Genomic DNA, 22,201 nt, shown 5'->3' with positions numbered 1-22,201 from the left:
TCCTTACATACATTCTAAAAAAAAATGTTCAGTGTTGAAATGGAAAGTATACATAAAGAAATATGATGGCAGTCTCAAAAAAATAAAAAAACATTGTGCAACTGAGTTGTAAGCTGAATTGATTTTTTTCATGAAACACCATTTTTACTTGAAAGAATGCCAAATAAACTATGATAATGTAGACTTGGCTATCTGGCAAACATTTTCTTGAAAATGAAACACTGATAGAATTTGCTGCCAATGATAAAATTTGAGTTTTCCAGAACACTGGAAAACTTGTGTCTGCCACCATGAACTTGATTGCTTCCAAATACTTAAAAACTTCCGATGAGATTGGTAATGATATGAACAAATATAATTTTGGATGTGTCAATATTAGGAAGGTCTGCAAAGCTCAACGAACCAGTATTTTCCAAATTATCAATGCATATGTTACAAAATCAAACATAGTAAAAGATTCATTTGAAGTTCAAGTTACATCAATAAATTTTAATGTAATAGAGTAGAAAACTTCATTGAAAGTTTTCAGATTCTACATGGCAAGTAATCTTTAAGAAGCTTTCATCTATCGAGTTTTGGTGCAGTATCAAAGAATATACACAATTATTTAAATAGGCTATTAAAATACTTCTTCCTCTTTGAACTACATATTTGTATGAGGCTAATTTTTCTCCATATACTTTCAGCAAAAACAATAATGGCAGCAGAATGAATACAGAAGCAGATGAGAGCATCTAGCTATATCTATGCCAGACATTAAAAAGATTTGCAAAAAAGGTAAAATGCCACTTTCCATCATTTTGTTTTTCATTAAAAAATAATATTTACTTACGTGAGTTTACTAATGTCATTTTAAAGTAAATATTTTTAAAATTTCTCAGTAAATAACAATAGTGATAACTCCATAAACAAATGCTTTTTGGGGTCCTCAAAATTTTTAAGAGTATCAAGAGCTTTTGAGACCAAAATATTTGAGGACTACTGTTCTATAAACCCTGTATGATTTAAATGCAGCACAATTTACCACTCTACATTGGCATTTTACTTAACGTTCAAATGTGTAATTTCAGCATTTAAGTTGTTTCAATAGGCACTTTATTTGAATGTTTTTGATTGCAATCTCAATTTCTTTAACAGATATAGTACTATTCAGGTTATCTATATCTTCTTGAGCTAGGTTGGTAGTTTGTATCTTTCAAGGAATTTGTCCACTTCATCTAAGTAGCTGAATTTATGGGCACAAAGTTGCTCATAATATTCTACTATCCTTATAATATTAACAGCAGTATTGTCTTATAGAAACATTGTCTGTTTCTATCCATTCAGGAAATATATATTTAATGCCTACCCTGCCATATTAACAGCAGTATTGTCTTATAGAAACAGGCAATGTTTCTATAAGACAATACTGCTGTTAATATTATAAGGATAGTAGAATGTAAGGATAGCAGAATGATAGTAGATAGTATAATGTAAGCTACATAATATAAAAATTACCTAGTACCTATATTTTATAATGTAAAAAGAAACAGAGGTAATTAATTTTAATAACATATTGGACTGAAAATATATAATTTCAGCATGTACTCAATTTAAAAAACAACTAAGATATTATACATGTTTTTTTTCACAGTGTCTTCAAAATTTGGTTGCATTTTACACATACATCACTTCTTAATTTGAACTAGCCACATTTCAAGTGCCCAATAACCACCGGTGGTTGCTAGTGGCTACAATATTGGATAGTGCGTGTCTACAGGATCTACCTACGGTGATGACCTCTTTTTCATCACTTAAGTCATTTGTGTCCTTACTTCTTAATCAGCTAGGACAGAGGTTTATCAATTTTATTGATCTTTTCAAAGAAATAGCTTTTGGTTTCATTGACTTTTTAAATACTTTTATTGTTGTCATTTTCATTGAATCTGCTCTTTATTATTTCCTTTCTTCTGCTTCCTTGGGGTTTTATTTCCTCTTTCTAGTTTACTAAACCACAAACTTAGCTCATTGATTTGAAACTTTTTTGAATGCTATAATTTTCCTCTATATACTGCTTTACCTACATTCTACAAATTCAATAATGACTTTAAATAATAGTTTTAACAAAAAATTGAAAATAGTAATCAACAGTATGGATCATAGCATCCACAAGTCAATTCATACCAACTGAGTTTTCATCATCTTCCAGGAAGTGACTTCGCTGTCTAGGACGACCTGAAGCCAGCATGATGTCATCATCCTCATCATCATGTATAATACCTTTTGAAAAAGAGGGGGTTTCGACTGCATTGTCATTTAGAAAATCACCAGCATTACTCGTATCGTCTCCATCAAAAAGATCATTGTAACCCTTTTCCACTCTGCTGGACACCTTGAACAAATTAATACAAATTATAAAAGTATTAGTGAACTAAATGGATAGACTCAATTACTCAAAAGGCAATCTTTTACTATTCAGTTATAAACTCTATTAAGCAAATGCCCTGATAAGAATAATTAGTAAATGTATTTATGAGGATTGTATTTATATTTATATAAGACCTAGTCCTTACTTTAAATGCCTTATAGTCTATGGATGGGGTAGGAGTATATAAAAGACACATAAAGAAATACTGTATGTATCCAAATATAAGGCAAGATTTTATTCCTCAAAAGTCATTCCCCAGAAAAAAAGTCACCTACAATTCCCTAATTATAAGGTACTCTTGTGTTCTAGAAAACTGATGTTTAATAAAATGAAAGAACAGAAAAAAATATTTCTAAATTCATGTTTAAACATGATTTCATATGAGTAATTAAGTTAATAACTACATGCTATAAGATATATAACTATTTCATTTACATAAACTAAATGTTTATGTACTCAAGTTGGTCGAAAAAAATTTTTTTGGATTTTCTTAATAGAAAATGAGGGTTTTGCCTTAATTTATGTTGAGGGCCATAAAGTGTTAGAATTGTTGTGACAGAAATAAGTACTGTGAGGAAAAAGAGAAAAGTGGACAATTCTGGATAAAAAAGTTAAAGGTTTTATAAGAAGTGACCTTTGAACTAAAAATTATTTCTCAATTTACTTTTTGTTTTTTTATCAATGTTATACATGAATATAAATTAGTCAAACACTATTACAAGGTTTATTATAAAAATGAAAATAGCCCTCTTAACAGGTTCTGCTTGTTTCTTTTGATATCTTCCTCTATCTTTGTTAATAATGTTCTAGAGCTATTCTAGATTTTTCAGTTTTAATTATTTGTTATTTTATAGATCTAATTTCCCTCAATTAGGGAAGATGAGGATTTGGTGCCATATTCCAACAACCCCTAACCCTAAGTACACATGCCCACTATTTTCCTACCCCTATCTTCCCAATATAGATATATCCTCATTTTGGTTGGATCAATATATAAAATTTAGATAATTATGACCATGTAAATGCTATTCATGGCTGAATAAAAATAATAAATGGTAATGCTTATAAAGTGCTGTGCTACAGAACTTTCTAATTCTTTATACATTATTCATTTAATGTTCACAATAACTCTAGGTGGTCGACATTATTCCTATCCTCATTTTACAGATGTAGTATATTATGGTCATTTTTCCTTTTTCTTTTACAACTTTCTATTTTCTTCTGAAGTTAAGAATCCTCTCTCTCTTTAGGTCTTTTTCTCTTAGACAGATTCCCAAAGATGACTGTTTCAATCTCTTATCTAAAAAGCATAAGAATAGCTAACAGTGCTCTGAGAGTTAAGTATGAAAAGTGAACTGGGAATTTCAACATTTAAGTATATATACTTTTATTCAACCCTTTCAGCACAGTATTCCCCCTTCAGCCAATACCACTCAGCTGTACACAATGTCTCCTTTACCTTTTCTAAAGAAGAAATCTCCAACATTCTGCCAGAATGTGGATGGGGGTGAGAGAAGGGAGTTACATAGCTGTGCACACTGATGTTGAGAATGGAGGAATCTACTTGCTTATTAAACCAACCCTCCTGTGTTTTCAGCTCCACTTTCAGAAGTGCCTAGTACTACCAAAATTCTGAATCTTTGAGGAGTCAGCCAGGCAGACAGAATTTATCTCAGCTTTCCTCCATTGAGGTCTTAGGATTCAACTTTTTGAGACGCTAAAGAAGCTAAAGTTAGTTTCCAATCATCCTTCTGTTTCTAGCCTCCAAAATTTTGTTACCATCACCACTTCGACTGTCTTCCTTAGACTTATGGGAGTGTACATTTTTAAAAATTCCTTTGATGGGGATTTCAGGTTATTGGGTATCTGAACAGAAATAAATGAATGTATAAAGTCTGCAATCTTTAACTGGACTTGAAATATGAACAGGTATATCTGCCAGGCAGGGGCAATAGTGAACAAAACACAAGAAGGTATAAAACAAAGTGGCCTGTTTAACACAAGCTTTCAGTAAGGCCGCATAGCTAAGCATAAAAGGTATAGGGGGAGCTCTTAAGAGTTAAGGCTAATTCGGAGTCAAAAAAGTTTGTAGTCTAAACTAAGTTACAGTTATTAACTCTAATTTTTATCTATAAAACATTTTACAGGCATACCTCGTTTTATTGTGCTCCGTAGATGTGGTGTTTTTAACAAATTAAAGGTAAAGACCTTCCATCCACAAAAAGATTATGACTCATTCAAGGCTCAGAAGATGGTTAGCATTTTTTTAACAATAAAGTATTTTTAAATAAGGTATGTACATTGTTTTTTATACATAGTGCTATTGCACACTTAGTAGAATACAGTATAGTATAAATGTAACTTTCATATGAACTAGGAAACAAAAATTTTGTGACTCATTTTACTGTGATACTTGCTTTATTGCCGTGGTCTGGAACTGAACCTACAATATGTCTGAGGTAGGCCTGTATTTAACTAATAATGCCCAGAACACCAGGATAGTAAAATAGTATTTCACAAAGGTATTCCTTGGAAAGTCAAGGAATATTAATAGGCATTATATGGAGGGGAAAAAGTTTCTTAGTAAAATATATTTGGGAAACATTAAGTTAAAAAAGTTTAAACAGTTTTCTTTACTATTATCATTACTGAGCATCTAATATAGTAATATAAATTGTAATTTTCCAAGAAAGTAGTTTGTTGCGTTTTCCAAATCCATATGACCACAGAAAGACTTTGAAGAAACTGTTCTACAATACTCATTACCTTACTGCTTGATATTTCTCCATTGGGATTACAAACATTCTCTAGGAGCCCAAGGTTTCCTTCCGCATCAGTATAAGCTATGCGACTACAAGTAGGATGCCAGGCTAGGCCACAAATTGCATACCCTTTCTCATGTTTCACCCTAAAAATTAAAAAGTAAGTTCTTAAAACACCATCAAGAAAAATATAAACTATAGATTTCTTTAGGTAAATTTTAATTAGAAAAGGTTAAACGACTTTTGACAAACTAATAGCTGTATGTTTGCATTTTCACAATCTAATAATTACAGATCTGTAATATTTCATAAGACAAACAAAAATCTAATTGAAATAAGCAAAAAAAGACAAGATGTATTGAATCATACCTTTCCAAGCAATCTTTGGTTTCCACATTCCAAATTATAATTAAACCATTAACACTCCCTGCAGCTAAATACTGCCCACAAGGAGACCAGGTTACTATATTGATGGTCTATAAAGAAAAAGAATAAATAACAATTTTGTATAATTTGAAACTAAACATTCGCATTACTAGTTCAAATTTTTATAACCCTTATTCTATGTATGCTACGTGACTTAAATAGATCTGACATACAAAAGGAAAGACTAAGTTTGCTTATATTTTAACTTCCTTTTTCAGTAATTTTAAACTACCACTAGAAGCTATTATCTTATGAGAAAATTATACTGACACAATTTTAAAAGCAAAATCTAAAAAATGTTATTATCCTGGAAAGAAAGATAGCACAAGGTATTCTCTTAGCCGTCACCATCAAGACGAAGAGAACTAGTAAATAAAATGAACCTTAGTAAGCCATTGATGACTTATTGGGCCTCTGTTTCCTTAACTGCAAAATGGGTGTGAGTAAATAAGTGAGAGAGTGAGAGAGAGATAGAGAGAGAGAGAGAATATACACCAACCACCTTTTCTGCTCTAAAATTCTCAAGTCTATGATCACAAGTCTCAGTGAAACTCATTTAACAATAAAGGTTAATTACTCATAATTTGAGAATAACTTGTTCTAATACTATGCTAGGATTAAATTTGACTTCTTATAAATTAAGAGATTGTCTTATCAAATTTCACAAAGAAAGGTCGGATAGTACCTAGCAAAGACCTATCTACTGTCCAGTTACTGGCTAAATGAAGAAAGGCTGAGGAGACAGAAGGTGAACACATGTGAAACTGTGTGGAGTTGTTCTCCATTTCCAAAAATATTAACTGCAACATTATTTAAGCAAGGTATACATTAAATATTCTCTTTAACCTACTGAAAGTGTCATTTACAAAACCTACCTGAGAGATAAAATTATCTGAAAGATCAAATTGATTACTCCAACTTTCTCTTCTATACAGCTTAACAGATTTTTCCACAGGAACTGCCAGTAACTATTAGGAAAGATAAAAAATTTAAACAAGAGTTTACATTAAATTAAATTTAAAGAGGGGGAAAAAAGTGAACTTTCATCCAAATAAGTTTACAAAACATAAGAGCAAATTTATATCTTAACTGCAACTAACAAAACTCAGAAAATTACTTAAAATTTTGATAAGCAAAGACTTTTTTTAACTGAAAATCAGTACTAGTAATTTTAATACTACTTCTTAAGGAATCTAAGCCCTTTCAATCTAAAAATTCATCTCATTTATTGAAAGGAAAGAAATAGAGCCAGAATACTTTGAAAATCTTAATAGGAAATTTATCTTCCTATGTGTTCTTCCAAAGAAATAGATTAGTAGAAAAAATAAAATGGTATTCTTTCCATTTTTATAACGAAAACTTTATAAACAAGACTTTACAAACTTTACAAACAAGAAAACTATGTTAATCAATTTTTAATTAATCAGATTAATGTTTATAAGCAAAAAAAAACCATACTGGATTCCCCAACTATTACTTTAATGCATAATAAGGTACACTCTTAAAAAAGAACATAGTGTCACTTATGAAACTTACGAGACAAAGAAGTATCCCTCCAATACCTAAATTCTATTTCCACTTTCCTAAGGCAAATATAAGCATAGACTATATAAGAATGTATATGTACATATATACAAGTTAACACACATACAGTTAATAAACAGCAGCATTCTTCCATATCTACTATTCTACAGCTTGATGTTTTTTGCTTAATATATCTGAAGGTTATTCCATGTGAAAACATACAGGTATACCTCATTCTAGCAGTTATAAAGTATTCTATTTCAGAAATACGGCAATTTATTTAACTAGTTCCCTATTAATGAACATTTTAGATGTTTCCAATCTTTTGCTACTATAAACAATGGTGTAACATTTTTGTTATACATACCCTACAGTGCACATGTATAAATATGTTTATAGGATATATGCCTAGAAGTAGTACTATTGGTCTTTTATTCTGATAAGAATGACCACATCCTCTTCCACATAGAATTTAATCAGACTTTTAATCTTTGAGCAGGATCTGATGAATGAAATATAGACTAACACTATAGCTTCACTCTGTATTTTTTAGGATGAAAAGTTACATATATTTTTACATGTTAAAAGCTATCTGTGTATCTTTTTCTGTACACTGTCTTCTCATGTCTTGTCCCTCTTTCTATTGGAACCCTACTGATTTGAAAGAACTCTGTATATTAATAAAATTAGCTTTGTCATATTGCTTCAAATATTTGTCTGTTTGCCATTTGTCCTTTGACATTGAAATATATTTTATCATACAAAAATACTTTTTTATATTGTTAAATTTATTAATCTTTTCTGAAAATTTTCACACTTACAGAAAGTTGAAAGAATGTAGCAGATGTGTGCATCTTTACAGAGATATACCATGTGGTAGGAAGCCTCCAAGATGGTTCTCAATGATTCTCACCTTCAGGTACTTATGCCCTTTGCCAATATATTTACTAAATCTCTTTTTCCCAACCTTTGGATTCATTTCTCCGTTTAATAGATATCTGTGTATTCATGAGTCAGTAACAAAGTTTTAATTTCCATAGCATCATAATATGTTATATCTGACTGGATTAGACTTCACTTTTTTTAAGACTTTTAGTTTTCCACATGGACTTTAGAATCAGCATTATTTGGTCTCCCCAAACATCTTTCTGATATTTTATATTTGAATGTTGTCAAAACTAGATTAATTTGGGGAAGAACTAAATATTTATATCAAAAATTCCTTTTAAAGCATGAGATATAGTTTTCCATTTAACTTTTCTGGATAGTATGTTAATGTTTTCTTTATACACATCTTTCATATTTCTTACTAAGTTATCCCCAGTTATTTTATCTTTTTTGACAATTTTTTTAAAAATAATAGTAAATGTACCATTTTCTCCTACCACATTTTCTAAATGGCTATTGTTTGTACAGAGGATTGTTATTAGTTTCAAATATTAATTTGGCTTACAGCTACCTCATTGAATTTTCTTATTATTTTCCCCTCAGTTGATTTTCTTGGGATTTCCTCATACACAAACATTTCATTTGTAGATGAGCATTCTCTCTCCTCCATTGAAACCTCTCATGTCTTTCCATCATCTAAATGTATCAGCTAATACTTCCAAAATGTTAAATAGCAGCGGTAAGAGTGGACATAACAAGACTGTTCCTGAGTTGTTCCACTAAACGTGAATGTAAATATAAAATTAAATTCATTCATGTGAAATATACTCTTTAAAAAGAATCTTTAAAAAGTTGAAATGTTTGTTAAAGCATTTCAATATTAATTAGTTGTCTTGGGGCTGTAAAATTTATAATCTAAATGAAAGAATTATAATTTAAAAACTATCCTAACATTAAAAGTTGATAAGAACTGAAACAAATAATTTTTTAAAAGGTTGAAAAATAAGAGTCACTTACCTTCCCACTTTTTGGTTGCCAAGCAAGTCTGCAGATGGATTTTGCATTTATCACATCGTTGCATTTTTGTAGCAGTGGCCAACTAACAGCACATGTCTGATTTTTTAAAAAAGAAAATGTATTTTCTTTTATGAAAATCCCCCCCCCAAATATGAGGAACTGAATACATTTAATAAGTGGATTCTTCAAATTGATATATAGTTCAGAAAAAAGCAACTTAATTCACTTTAATCTAATTATAATGTCTGAATTATCTAAGTTACTTTAAGTCCTTCAGAGGTATAGAGTACAAGTCTTAAATAATTAAATTAAGAGTATTTCTTATGTAGAATAGCAAACAACATACTCATTGAATAAACATTCACACACACACACACAAACCCAAATCCAATATATTAAAATTTTAAAGTGTCTACAAAAATGAACTTCAGCGTTCTCTAAAAAATTATGGTGTCAAAGTCAAATCTAAATAGTTAAATAATGAGGGGAAGGAACTGTGGCTATTGAGGCATATCTATGGGGGATATTCTTCTCATCGGCCACATCTCTAGAAATGCCAAGACCTCTCTGATTGCCTGAGGAAGAATTAATTGTTCCCTCAGCCAATCTGGAGAGCACTTTATTCATACCTCCTTTAAAACTTTCATCAGTCTCGGTTAGAATAAGATGTTTTCAAGACTCTGAATCAAGTGTGGCCTATGCGTTATTTTTGTATCTCCAACAGATGGTAGTTTGTTTGTAAATATGCAATAATTGAATTTCCCCCATTGATTTACAAAACCTAAAAATGAAATATAAATCTATCATTTCTCTCGTGATTGAGTGTAGTACAAAAGCAATTAATCTTCAAACTATTTGCTTTTATATTATTTTGTGAATTTGATCACAAAAATGATATTTAATGCTACTCAAAAGAAACTATAAAGAAAAAGAATAATTAATTTGGCTAAATAATACAATATGTAATAATATATGACGGAAATGGGCAAAAAGTTTTAAATTCAAAATGATGAATTTACCTGATCTGAAATTTGCCATACTCTGACAGATCCATCACAACTAGCTGAGGCCTGCAGGAAAAAAACAAGAGATTTCTCTATAGTCACAGCCATAATACTATATGATAACTGGTTCAAGTAATAAATTAAACTGGGTGAAATTTTCTGCTAATTCTCTTATAATTTAAAACATTCAAGAAAAATGCAAAAAGAGAGGGGAAAAAATTATTACCAGAAAGGTGTCCTTAGGATCAAAAGAAAGACTTAAAATAGGGGCATCATGTCCTCGAAATGTTTTCTGTTGGCTGCAATCCATCACATCCACAACTTTGACTAGAAAGTCACTATAAACAGTAAGAGTAATATACATGAACAAATGCTAACACAAAAGACTCTCCTAAAAGCTATGACCTAAATATTTCTAAATCACAAGAATAAATGTCATAATTTCTTTATAGCAACTTGTGAAACCTGACACCCAAATTTAATGATTTACCTTTTAGGTTGGCTCCATAAAAATGCTAAAAACATGAGTCAAGATTTCTCATTACGTTAAAATACAAATATTTCCTAAATGGCTTCCTTAGTTACATCTTAGGCTTCTATTATTTGCCAATCTAATTATAATCACAACCATTTCAAAAGTACTATACCTTTTACTCTACCTCAATAACTCACCAATTACATTTTTTTCTATGACAAATAAACATCGAGGAAAACAGCAAAAATTCTGATTGTGCAGGCCAGGTTCTACCTGAAATAATTTTTAAAACTTTGTATCAAAGTATCATTTTTCCCAGTCTTTTAAAGCAAGGAATATACATATCTCAAGTCACAAGAAGCAAAAGTTTGTCCTCAAAACCTTACTAGATTTGAATATAAAAATTAAATGAACAAAAAAATCAAAAGAAGTGGAAAGGGAAATCTGAAAATGTTACCCTGAAACCAATTAGCAAAGCCTCTCTGTTCTAACATTATTTCCTTTCCTGATATCAAAGAGCCTTACCTAGATCCAGCAGCAACTTTTGCACCATCCTTATTAAAGACCACATGGTTTGCATTTGTGGTAAAGCGAGTCAATATGCCATCTGGAACTCCTTCAGGAAATGTGTGGACTTGAATAGTATTGTTAGATACTGCAGTGACCAATTTTCCATTCTAAAGGAAAAATAAAGGTAAGAAACATTGGCAAGACAAATCCGAATAGATTGGGAGTCTCCCCACAGTTAAAAATCCTTAAAACAAAAAGCTTACAAATGTAGTTCACATCAAGAGACAAATTATCAATGTATAACTTTCCTGAAATACGTACTTAGAAGAAAAATTTATTTGCTACCTTTAGAAAACTTAATTCCCCCTTCACCAGCCAAACTTGTAGCCTCTGATTTTCTTTTACTTCTGGTGAGAAAAATATTTAATTAGTATTTTTATGGATTCCGAAGAGTCATTAAAAAAGAGATGCAGGAAAGCTTTTCAGAGAAAACATAGCTAGTCTCAGTGACGGAAGAGCACATTGGAAGGATGGCCACAATGGCCACACTATAGTTTGCACAACAAAATCATATCTTTTTGGGTAGGGTAAAGTCTAAACGCAGAATCCACCGTGTCTTCTTAAAAACACTAAATAAAAAGAAAGTTTTAGGCCCTGCAAATGATCAGCAGATACCACTACTTTGCAGAGATTTTAGTTAAGAATCAAAAAACCAAGGATTTGCCCCAGCACTTTAATTTTATTACTTCTCCAAAAGGGATTAAGTCCCAATGGACAAATTTGGTCTACCAATCCTATACAAGCTTTGATAAATCATATGGTCAATTTATTAATTTAGATTAAATGATAACTGCCAAGAGAAACAAACTACTGAAATTCGTTAATGAATATATTCCATCAAATAGCAATAGGTCTCAGCCATATTTGCACACTTAGGACCTTCAGCCCATTTATAGCAACTATTCTCGCTCCAATGGAAAAAGAACTTGGTGATAACATTGATGTGTTACGATATAGCAAAACTTGGGACAGTATATACATCTGTTCAAATTACAGATAATTCAAATTTGAACTGTAATATACATTTATCTTCAAGTCTAATTACTGGAAGATTGGTGAAAAATACTGTTTAGTAACTCCTGTAAGTAAACAGTACACAATAAACTAAATTCGTAATGTTGAAGGTAAGCTAACAATAATTTAAATATGATGAGAACAAAAAACTATAACCAACTCAGAACATTGATGATGCTAAGTGTTCTTTGGCAAAACTGCAGAAAACACCAACTATTTATGTGTGTACATGTACAGAAATTTTGCAACCTGGCTGTGCTTTTCTTGCAGATTCCCTAGTAGAATACTGACTAAGCATCCTCACTTAGCTCTAGTAAAGAATTTGGTTATTCTTTAATAACAAGTTAACTAGCCTTCTATTCATATTTAAGTGTATAATGGTACTCACTCACCCAGGAGATCTGAATAAAGGGCTTGCTTCGAAGTCATTTTCCAACAAATGTACTGGGAAACCAAATCACTATCAGAACTTTGTCCACTGGTAAAATGTTTTTTCAAAAAAAGAATCCAAACAAAGGGTCGGAGGTCTGGTCAGGATCTGGTCAACCATTCTCCTTGGTAGGTTAGAAGTAATGGAACCCAGCCCATTGTGTTTCTTACTATGTCATTTGACCTTTCTCAGGGCTTTGGTTTTCCTGAGAATAAAATAGGGATAATTCCACATACCTCTCCATATCTTTGTTCAAAGGTCTAGACAATATAAAATACCTTGCAAGCATTAACTATTACTACTCACAAATATATTGGCTCATCCCAGTTTAATAGTTTTTGGAGAGTGTTATTTTCTCCACTTTGTTCTGAAATAAAGCAGCTAACTATACTTCCCAGTACTACTGAATCTAAAAACAGAAGTTAGTGTTTATAAGCGTTTACATTAAATACATTGCGAAATTGTCAACTTTGCATGGCTATTTGGTAATGCCAGTTCACTGAAGTCCCATAAACTCCATTCCTAAAGCCAAAGAAAACATTGTAGCACTGAGGTACTTGTAGTGAGTTGAACAGTAACCCCCCAAAAACCTGTCTAAGTTCTAAGCCCAGGCACCTTGAATGTGACCTTATTTAGAAATAGGGTTTTTTCAGATGTAACGAGTTAAGGATCTAAATACAATGATTGGTGTCCTTATAAGAAAAAGCAGGGAGAACTGAGATACAAAGACATGGAGAAAAAGGAAATGTGTGCATTCTAATATTGATATGTAGTATCTATTTACTCTAAAAAATGTTCATACAACTGTGTATAATACTGTAAAATACAGAAAATATATATATTGGTCTCTGCCCCCAGTTTCTGGCACTGAGCTCCTAAAAGCCTTGTAATTTTCTAAGTGATAAGAGTACTATGAACATCTTTTGTTCTAATATTTCGTCTTTGACCCTGGTTCCTGACACAGAGCTCCGAAACCCCTTGGAATTTCCTGAGTGATAGGAGTGTCTTTTGTTCTAAAAGGCATTCTTCCTGGGCTCCTGGATAGTTCTGGATGGAAGCTAGTCACCAGAATGATCAAGCCATATTAGAAAGCTGGACCATTCGGCCCCACTCCCCATTCTTCCTAAAGGGGAGAGGGGTTGGAAATAGAGTTGATAATCAATCCATCATGTCCATGTGATAAACCCTCCATAACAATCCCAATAATATGGGGTTTGAGGAACTTCCAGGTTTGTGAACACATCCATGTACTTACTTACTGGGAGGGTGGCATACCCCAACTCCACAGGGACAAAAGCTTCTGTGTACCACAGGAAGTCCTGTGCACTCTCCCAGACCTCCCCTCCATATCTCTTCATCTGGCTGTTCATCTGTATCCTTTATCATACCCTTATTTATATAATAAACTGGTAAAGATAAGTATTTCCCTGAGTCCTGTGAACTATTGCAGCAAATGAAATAATCCAAGGGGCAGAGGGTCACAGGAACCTGCAATTTGTAGCTAAGTTAGACGGAAGTTGGGCGTCACCTGGGAACCTACTTGTGATTGGTATCTGAAGTGGGGGACAGTTACATGGGACTCAGCCCTTAACCTGTGGGATCTGCACTAACTCCAGTTCGTGTCAGAAGTGAAATGAATTTAGGACACTCAGGTGGTGTTACTGAGAATTACTTGATGTGGGAAAAAATCAGCACATCTGGTGCAGAAGTGTCCTGAGCATGGTAGCAGTATGAGTAAAACAAACAAACAAACAAAAACACAAACAAAACAGGAAAAGAGTGTTTTTCTTTTACAAATACTTCTCCAAGCTCTCACTACCCCTGGGATTAGCAATATTTTTCATCCTTGCCAATCCTATAGAGAAAAAAAAAATTATTAATTTGAATTTCTTTGCTTATTAAGATTTAGCTTGAATTTAATATATGTTGCTCATTTATATTTTTGGTCATTTTTTTCTCCTAAGAATGTATTTTCCATTATATGTGACCATTTTAAAAAGAATATCTAAAGTATCAAAAAACCATTTTATCTACCTCAATGAGCCTAAATTTGAAAAAAATATGAGATCTATGGAAAATTTTTCTGTGTGAATACAATCCACTCAACTTAAAATGCATCACAAATAAAAAGCTTCGTGGTTTTTAGTTATCTGATTTTTAAAGTCCTTCTGAAAAACATTCTCCAAGTAACCTACATTTCACTCCCATATTTACCTTACATAAATTAGAAAAGTGAAATTATGTAAATATCTTGAAAAAGTTAATGAAGCATTCCTCTTCTCTAGAACAATTTCTCAAATTATCTGAATTAGTGAACTAAAAACCTAAAAATGCTAGTTTTCCAACAAAGGGAAAAAAAAAGAACATTTAAACCTCTTAAAAGTACATTTTCTTGTCTATTTTTTAATTGGTTCACCATAAATATCCATTAATCACCTTTAATAAACCATTCAGATTTTACCTGTAAAAATGTGGGGCAAGTTATGGCATTATTATAAATTTTAAAATATTATTTCATGAGAAACAAACAAAAAGGTACATCTATATTCAAAACTTACAAAAACATTTTTCATCCAAGCATAAAAATATCACATGGTAGTACAATTTCAGATCAGTTGCTATAATTGTTTTTAATACCTTCAGAGCACATGAATATGCCTTTTCTCCAACATTAATGGACTTAGGATCATCATCATCCAAGTCTTCCCAAATCCTCACATCACCATCACTTCCACAAGTCACAATACAACTGTGAAGGAAAAACTCATTAAAAAAGTCATCCAGTTTCAGGCCTATTTTTTTTGGAATGCTAGTTGTTGTTGTTGTTGTTGTTGTTGTTGTTGTTTTTAATAAAACCGAGGTATGTTTTATTTTACATTCATAAGCCTTAATAACAAAAATTGCTAACCTCCTATGCTGTAAAATACAAGGTGAGTTTAATGTTTTCTACAGTTCTTCCCTGGCATGAAAGTCTTTATATTATTTGTAATAATGTAAGAAAGACGAATGTGTATCTCTTGCAACAGCAGGGACCAGGTCTACCTTGTTCATCATTGTGTCTCTAGCTCTAACAGTCTCTGATAAATAGAAGCCTTGATAAATGTTTCTTGAATGAATGCAAGAGTTCAATTATGCAAAGCTAATTATGTAAATGGATATCTGTATCTCTTAAATCTTGTTTTAAACCTTGTCTTCCAAGTGCTTTAATTCATTTGGTATGTGTACTATCTAGACACATACAAAAACAAATAAAATATAAAAATAACTTGGAAAATGGCAAAGAGAAGCCACATAAAGAACTATGGGTGTTCAGAAGAAAAAGATTAATTCCCACTTGGAAAATCAGAAAGGTGGTATTTACACTGGGAAGTTAACGGACAAGTAGGAATGGCTATACTAAGATAGATGAAAAAGGCAGTTTTAAACAGATGAAAGATGAACCAAAATGTGTAGTAAAGCATGGGGGGCGGGGGGGCCAGTTTACCTGGAGCACAGTCCAGGAAATTGAGAAAGAAAGTGTAGATTGGGTCATTCTATTTAGGATGACCTTAATGCCAGAGTAAGGAGCTTGGATTCCTTTCCACAAGAAATAAATAGGAGGACATAAGTCCGTTTGCTGAGGACATTTCTGTACTATGTAACAGTTGGTTTCACGTTTGTCTTCGATTTTTCACTTTAAAACATTATTCATATTAGTTGTATCAAAATTGGCTGAAGTGAGTTTGATAAAACCCTTCTTTGCACTTCCTGCTTCTGTCATGATCTTGTTCAGTAACATAACGCATGCAATAAAGAGATCTCACCTTAGGTAAATTTGAAAGACAATCAGTGATAACACATCTCCCCTTCCCATTCTTTTCTTGACGCAACATAACCCATCTTTCCAAAGACAACAGGTGTTAACTGATAAAAACCAAAGTGAAGTCAGACGTGAGACCCTAAGCAAAGTAATTTTTTTCAGTATCCAATGGTGATGGGAGAAGTATTTCATACTGCCATCCCTACAAACTATTTGGTGTATCAGGCAGGTGCACACAGGAGATGTACAGAAAGAAGCACGGGTGCCAGTTGGTAGGGCAGTGGAAAATTATAGTGAAATATAGTGGAATTAATGTGAACTATAGGCAAGAAATAGTTAAGCAGTCCTTTGAAGAACTTTTAGAGTAGTATGAACATTCTTCCTGCAGTATTATTGCCATTTACTAATACTAATTTTATTATTGGCTATGCTTTTTAAATTTTGCAAAAAAAAAAACCAAAAAACAAAAAAACCTTTCGGTAGCAATGGAGAAAAATACATCAAGTACGTGTTCAATAAAAAAGTAAATACTAAAAAAAAGTAGCACTATATTTCTGCTTCTCAAGCAGTTGATAGTGAAAGTGTAACTTGAACAAATTATTAGTTGACATTTACTACAGCTATAGCAACACTAACCACAGGAAAGTCAGAAGATGCAGGACTCCTAAAGAAGCATCTGCATCTACTTCCTAATAATTATCTTGAGATTGCCTGAAAATTATGCTTCTACAAATTCAGAAAGTGAGTTTGCATTTTGTCAAGCATGACTTTTCATAAAAATTCAGTGCTGTTCAATAGAAATTTCTGAGATGACAGAAATGGTCTACTTCTGGCTACTGAGCAACTGAAATGTAGTTAGTTCAACAGAGGAAGTGAATTTTTAATTTAGTTAATTTAAATTAATTTAGATCTAAATAGCCACACGTGGCTAGTGGCTACTATGCTGGACAGTGCAGCATTAAAACAAATGACAATTGTTCTATTTTAATTTTGTTCATTTTTCATTCTAAATTTTCTAGTGCAAGTATAAAAAAATGAAATGATAGTTATTAATGTGTTCTTTAGTAAAAGAACTTTTCAAACAGTTAAATGATACTGGTTTCATATCAATGTCATCAGTGGTTTTAAATAGAAAGTCAGCAGATTAACTCCAATAATGGTTTAGTTTTCTCTTCAGTTAATGGAAACAAAGCATCTGGAAGTTCTATTGAAAGTGAAATATCTGACATTATTGGGAATTTCAACTTCATTTGAAAAGTTCAATGCTAATGATAAAATTCTTAATTTTTACAGTTATAATATACACTGTTGTAGAGCACAGTACTGTAGCAAAAACAATGCTCTTACTAATCTATAAAACACAAATGTACTTGGAATTGTAATTATAATTCATAATTGTGCCCAAATGAACTGTAATAATGTACTGAGCAAAACAGAAGCCACAGTTGTCAAATTTTTAGATAACTTTATACCCAGAATGAACATTTCTGTAACAAATAGATGTTAAATACACAAAAATACTTCACCGTTACAGATTCTTTCTCTGCTGCCTATCATCAATTATATTTTTAAAATATATGAGCCTCTGAATAGTGACTTTATAAAATCTGTGTCCTGTAATGATATTCTTATTACTATTGTTACTGTGATTGCTATTATTATTGGAAACAAATCCTCTAAATTTTAGTTGCATTTTGTTCAAAATCAGTTAGAAAACTTTAACCAAAGCATTCAACTTAAGCCTTTGAAGCTTGGTAGTGAAACAAAATTAAAGAAAATAAAGCTTATGCACAGAAAGATGCTGAAATTCATCCCTACAAAAGCAAGTAAGAATTAAACAAATTTTACATTAAAAGCTGAAACAGCAAATGACTTAATTTTGAAATTCATTTGCTGTTTCAGGATACAGGTCAGGCACCAGCAAAATCTCTATATCCTCAGCTTTTTTCCTGAACATTCCTCTGAGGACACTGCTTCCTCTTTAGCTCTAAGTGGTGGCTGATTTCTTTTCCACATCTCTCTGGAGTCTGAAGGTGGGCTTTCCTTGCACTTCATTCATTACCACTTCATGCACTCTCTCTTTAAAAAAAAAAAAAGCTTGAAACTGTCATCAGACCACGTACAGATCCTTAAAAAGAAATCCCCCTAGTTTCCTAAGTATTTTGAAACAAGGCTCATTGTTATTCTCCAACAACACTGGTCCTATAATAACTCTTAGTGTTTTCAATATCCATGTATATGAAACCTTGTGATACTTGATCTTGTCCTCTACCCTATCTCAGATGCCTGAGGTCACAGCCTAGATTTTGTCTTTACCAATATTACGACTGCTTCATAATTTCTTATCTTTTCACCTTATACCCTTATCTTTTCACCTTATACCCTTAATTTTGTAACTCCAAGTTTTTTAATTCTATTAGGATCTGCAATCTATTGAAACTACCTTTATACTGTCTCTCCCTTCAAGTTTTCACATCTCTCCTAATCTGGCTTAAATTCCATAGTCTGTCATTAAAATCGCTCCTCTGGATCACCTCAAATGCCCTGGTCCCCTTTCACTTTGTCATATTTACCAGACAAAACCCCAACTCTGGTTAAATCCAACTCTCTGCCTATTAATAAGTTTACACTCGCAGAGCTAAATATGGCTGGAGAAAAATACATCAACGGATTATGTCTTATTTTAAATTCAGGATCACTAATCTGAAGTAGGCCTTTAGTGCTGCCTAGTAATCCAACTATATTTCCTAGTTCACTCAATTTTCCTTCCCTTCTTAAAGATATCATGAGACACGGGCCATATAAAAATATTTTATGTTTTACGAAATTGATAGTCTTACTTATTGTTTTTAATTATATCATTGAAGATGTATTTTAAACCAAAGGGATTCAATCTTATGTCTATTTCACAATTTAAAAAAAAATCCCATTCTAACCATCTATCTCATATATTCCTTTCTGTAGATCTCCATCTCCTCCCCACTCTCAACTAATGACTTCACTTCCTATTTCACTGAGAAAACAAAAGCCATTTACAGAAACTGTCCACATGTTCTCCCCAAACTTCCTAGGTGCTCCTTCCCTCCACCTATGAATTTGACTATGGTCCTCCTGTCTTTGGCTCATCTCTCCTTATGCACTGTATACTAGCCCCTCACACCTACTCAGGGACATCACTCTAGTAACTCTCCCTCATTCTGCTATAACATCAACTTATCCCACTCTATTGGGTTATCTCCACTGATACATATGCTATAACCTCTCTCACCTTAAAGCATTCCCACACTCCTATCCGACTACCCTCAACCTTTGAGTGTCATACTAACTCCAATTCCTCCCTTTCCATTCTCTTGAATACACTAAAACAAGCTTTTCATTCTTACCACTCCATAAAAAAAGCTCAAGATCATCCATGGCCTTTACATCACTAAAGCTACTGGTGAATTTTCAGTCCTTGACTTGACCCACCAGCAGCATTGGACATATCTAATTATTTCCTCCTCAAAATGCTTACTTCATTTGGCTACTAAACAGCATTCTTGTATCTTGGTTTTCTACCTTTTTCTTAGTCTTTCCCTTAGTCTCCTTAACCGGTTCCTCCTTTTCTAACTCGATCTCTAAATGTTTTGGAATGTCCCAGGGCTTAGCCCTTGAACTGTTTTTCTTAACTACATTCCTTCTCTCCCTACGTGATTTCATCCAAGTTCATAGCATTAAACATCATCTCTATATTGACAACTCCCACATTTAGATTTCTAACCTGGACCTCATTCCTGAATTCCAGGAGATATCAAGTAAAGATGTAGATTTCTATTTTGAGTTCATATTTCTTCTCGGAGCTTTAGACCCATTTATCTAGCTGTCTATATCTCTAGTTGGATACTCAAGAAATCCTACACTAACCATGTCCGAATGCAAACTCATAATTTCCATCCACATTCCACCTCTGAACTATGCTCTTCTCCAAGCTTTTTGGATACCTGCCTATGACACCTTCGTTTCCCAAAATTTAACATAATCACAGATGTTATCCTGGACATCTCTCTTTCCTTCATTCTTATGTGATCCATGCTGTTGATTTTACCTTTTAAATATATCCTGAATGCATCCTATTTTCTCCATACTTTTGTCCAATCTAGTCCAAGATTCCATCACACTCAACCAGATTAATACAAATACCTTCTAATAGTCTCTCTGCATCCACTCCCATTCCTTACCAATTCATCCTGCATGTATCTTCTCAAAAACAAGAGTATGATCACATGTCCTTTCTACTTCAAATCTTTAATACCTTCCTACTGATTTTATTATAAAAGCAAGGGTCCTCAATAAAGCCCAAAAGGCCTTGGATACGATACTCACTGCCTCCCTTCCTAGATCCATCTCTTGCCAATCTCTGCATCGCTCTCTACATTTTTAGCATCCCTAGCTTTCTTTCAGTCCTTTGAGCATACCACATAGTCCCTATTCCCTGTGGGCCTCTGCATTTGGTGTTCTGTCTTCCTCAAAAGCCAATACAACTACTCCACTGCCACCACCACCTATCTCTTTATACTTCTTAATGTCTACTCAGTCTTCAGAATTCATTTCAAGAAACACTTCCTCAGAGAAGCCTTCCCTGCCTCTTCAAACTAGATCAACTTCCTCTCATGTAGGCTTATCATTGCATATAGCACTTAATATTTCTAAGCATAATTCTAAATGTACATTTATTTTTGTGATTTATTTGTGCTCAATGTCTGTCAATCTAAAAAGACCTCAAAGTCAATGAAGGAAAAGGTTGCTTTTTTCGCAATATTGTATCTCTAGCCTTCAGCAGAACAGACATGCAAATATTTTTAAGTGAATGAATCAACACAAGTGTTGGTGGAAGCCACACAACTGGACAGTGCTGCAGAGAAATGAGACTTAGAAAGATAAAAGAGACCAGAATAACCCGGGAAAACATCCCCATTTAGGAATCAAGCAGAGGAAATAAATTAGAAAATAAGCCATCAGAAAATTTAAAACAAAAGAAAAAGTAAATAGCATCACGAAAATCAAGGAAGGCTAAAATACCAGAAAGATAGAATGGGCCACTTAATTTGACAAACAAGCAAGTAATGATTTGACAAAATAACTAATAATGTGAGATGCAGAGAGGAAAAGGACAAAGGGAAACTATGGGGGAAAGCTCACATCTTTCCAACTCCCCTGGAAGCAAGATCTTACACTGGTTAACTTTTTTGATATCCTTAAACTACCATGTCGGTCCGAATCAAACGATAAATCTAAAGAAAATATATGTGCCATTTTTAAATAAGATTTAAAAATTATTTTTCTATATTTGTATGAGTCATTTTAGGCTGACCGATTACATGACATATAAGAATAATGTCCTAATATTTGCATCTGAAATTTTTTTTTTTTCCCTCAAAATACCTTACCTCCCAGAATCATCAAAACAGACATCCGTATGTCCCTCTGTATGTCCGTATCTCATCGGCTTCTGTGTGGCAGGCATCTTTTCCTTTATCTACCCGAAAAACGTTTTATAAAAGCTAGTGTTATTTTAAAGGAGAGGAAAGCCAGGGGCCTGAAGCGTAAGAAAGGGGGTTAGTCTCCTCCCGGGCACGCTCTCAACAGCCCTTTCCTCTCCCCACCCGAGTAGCCCAAACCGGAAAAAGCGGACAGTGTGTCGGACAACAAGCGAGGAAAAGGACACGCTTCTCTTTGGCACCGGCAGCGGGAGGAAGGACTCACTGGGGTGACAGAGCATCCGAGACAGAAAAAGAGGGGAGGCAAGCGCCCGCGCAGCGCCGCTTCCCGCGCTCAGGCGTACTCGCCACACTGCGCCTGCACCGGCCCGCCCACGCTCAGCGCAGGTCTGGACCTTGGTCTGGTCG

The 22,201-nt window shown here is 33.2% G+C and overlaps 1 protein-coding gene across 3 annotated transcripts in view; it reads right to left on the bottom strand.

The window, feature by feature from the left end:
• Positions 1-22,201, bottom strand: part of WDHD1 (WD repeat and HMG-box DNA binding protein 1) — a 50,232-nt gene extending 28,031 nt beyond the window's left edge. For 2 of the 3 annotated variants that reach the window (XM_011385269.2, XM_011385279.2), the window contains exons 1-11: positions 22,059-22,201; positions 21,743-21,831; positions 15,155-15,266; positions 11,029-11,180; positions 10,255-10,366; positions 10,044-10,094; positions 9,025-9,120; positions 6,471-6,563; positions 5,539-5,645; positions 5,174-5,315; positions 2,164-2,371 (exon numbers count right to left, since the gene is read on the bottom strand). In XM_011385269.2, the coding sequence (XP_011383571.1) occupies positions 2,164-2,371; positions 5,174-5,315; positions 5,539-5,645; positions 6,471-6,563; positions 9,025-9,120; positions 10,044-10,094; positions 10,255-10,366; positions 11,029-11,180; positions 15,155-15,266; positions 21,743-21,819 (1,150 nt within the window). In that variant the 5' untranslated portion in view covers positions 21,820-21,831; positions 22,059-22,201. The other variant, XM_023527234.1, reaches the window with a different exon arrangement.

This window comes from Pteropus vampyrus, unplaced genomic scaffold (assembly GCF_000151845.1).
Source record: "Pteropus vampyrus isolate Shadow unplaced genomic scaffold, Pvam_2.0 Scaffold15, whole genome shotgun sequence".
In the NCBI taxonomy this organism is placed as follows: Eukaryota; Metazoa; Chordata; class Mammalia; order Chiroptera; family Pteropodidae; genus Pteropus; species Pteropus vampyrus.
This window is presented reverse-complemented; position numbering and strand designations above follow the sequence as displayed.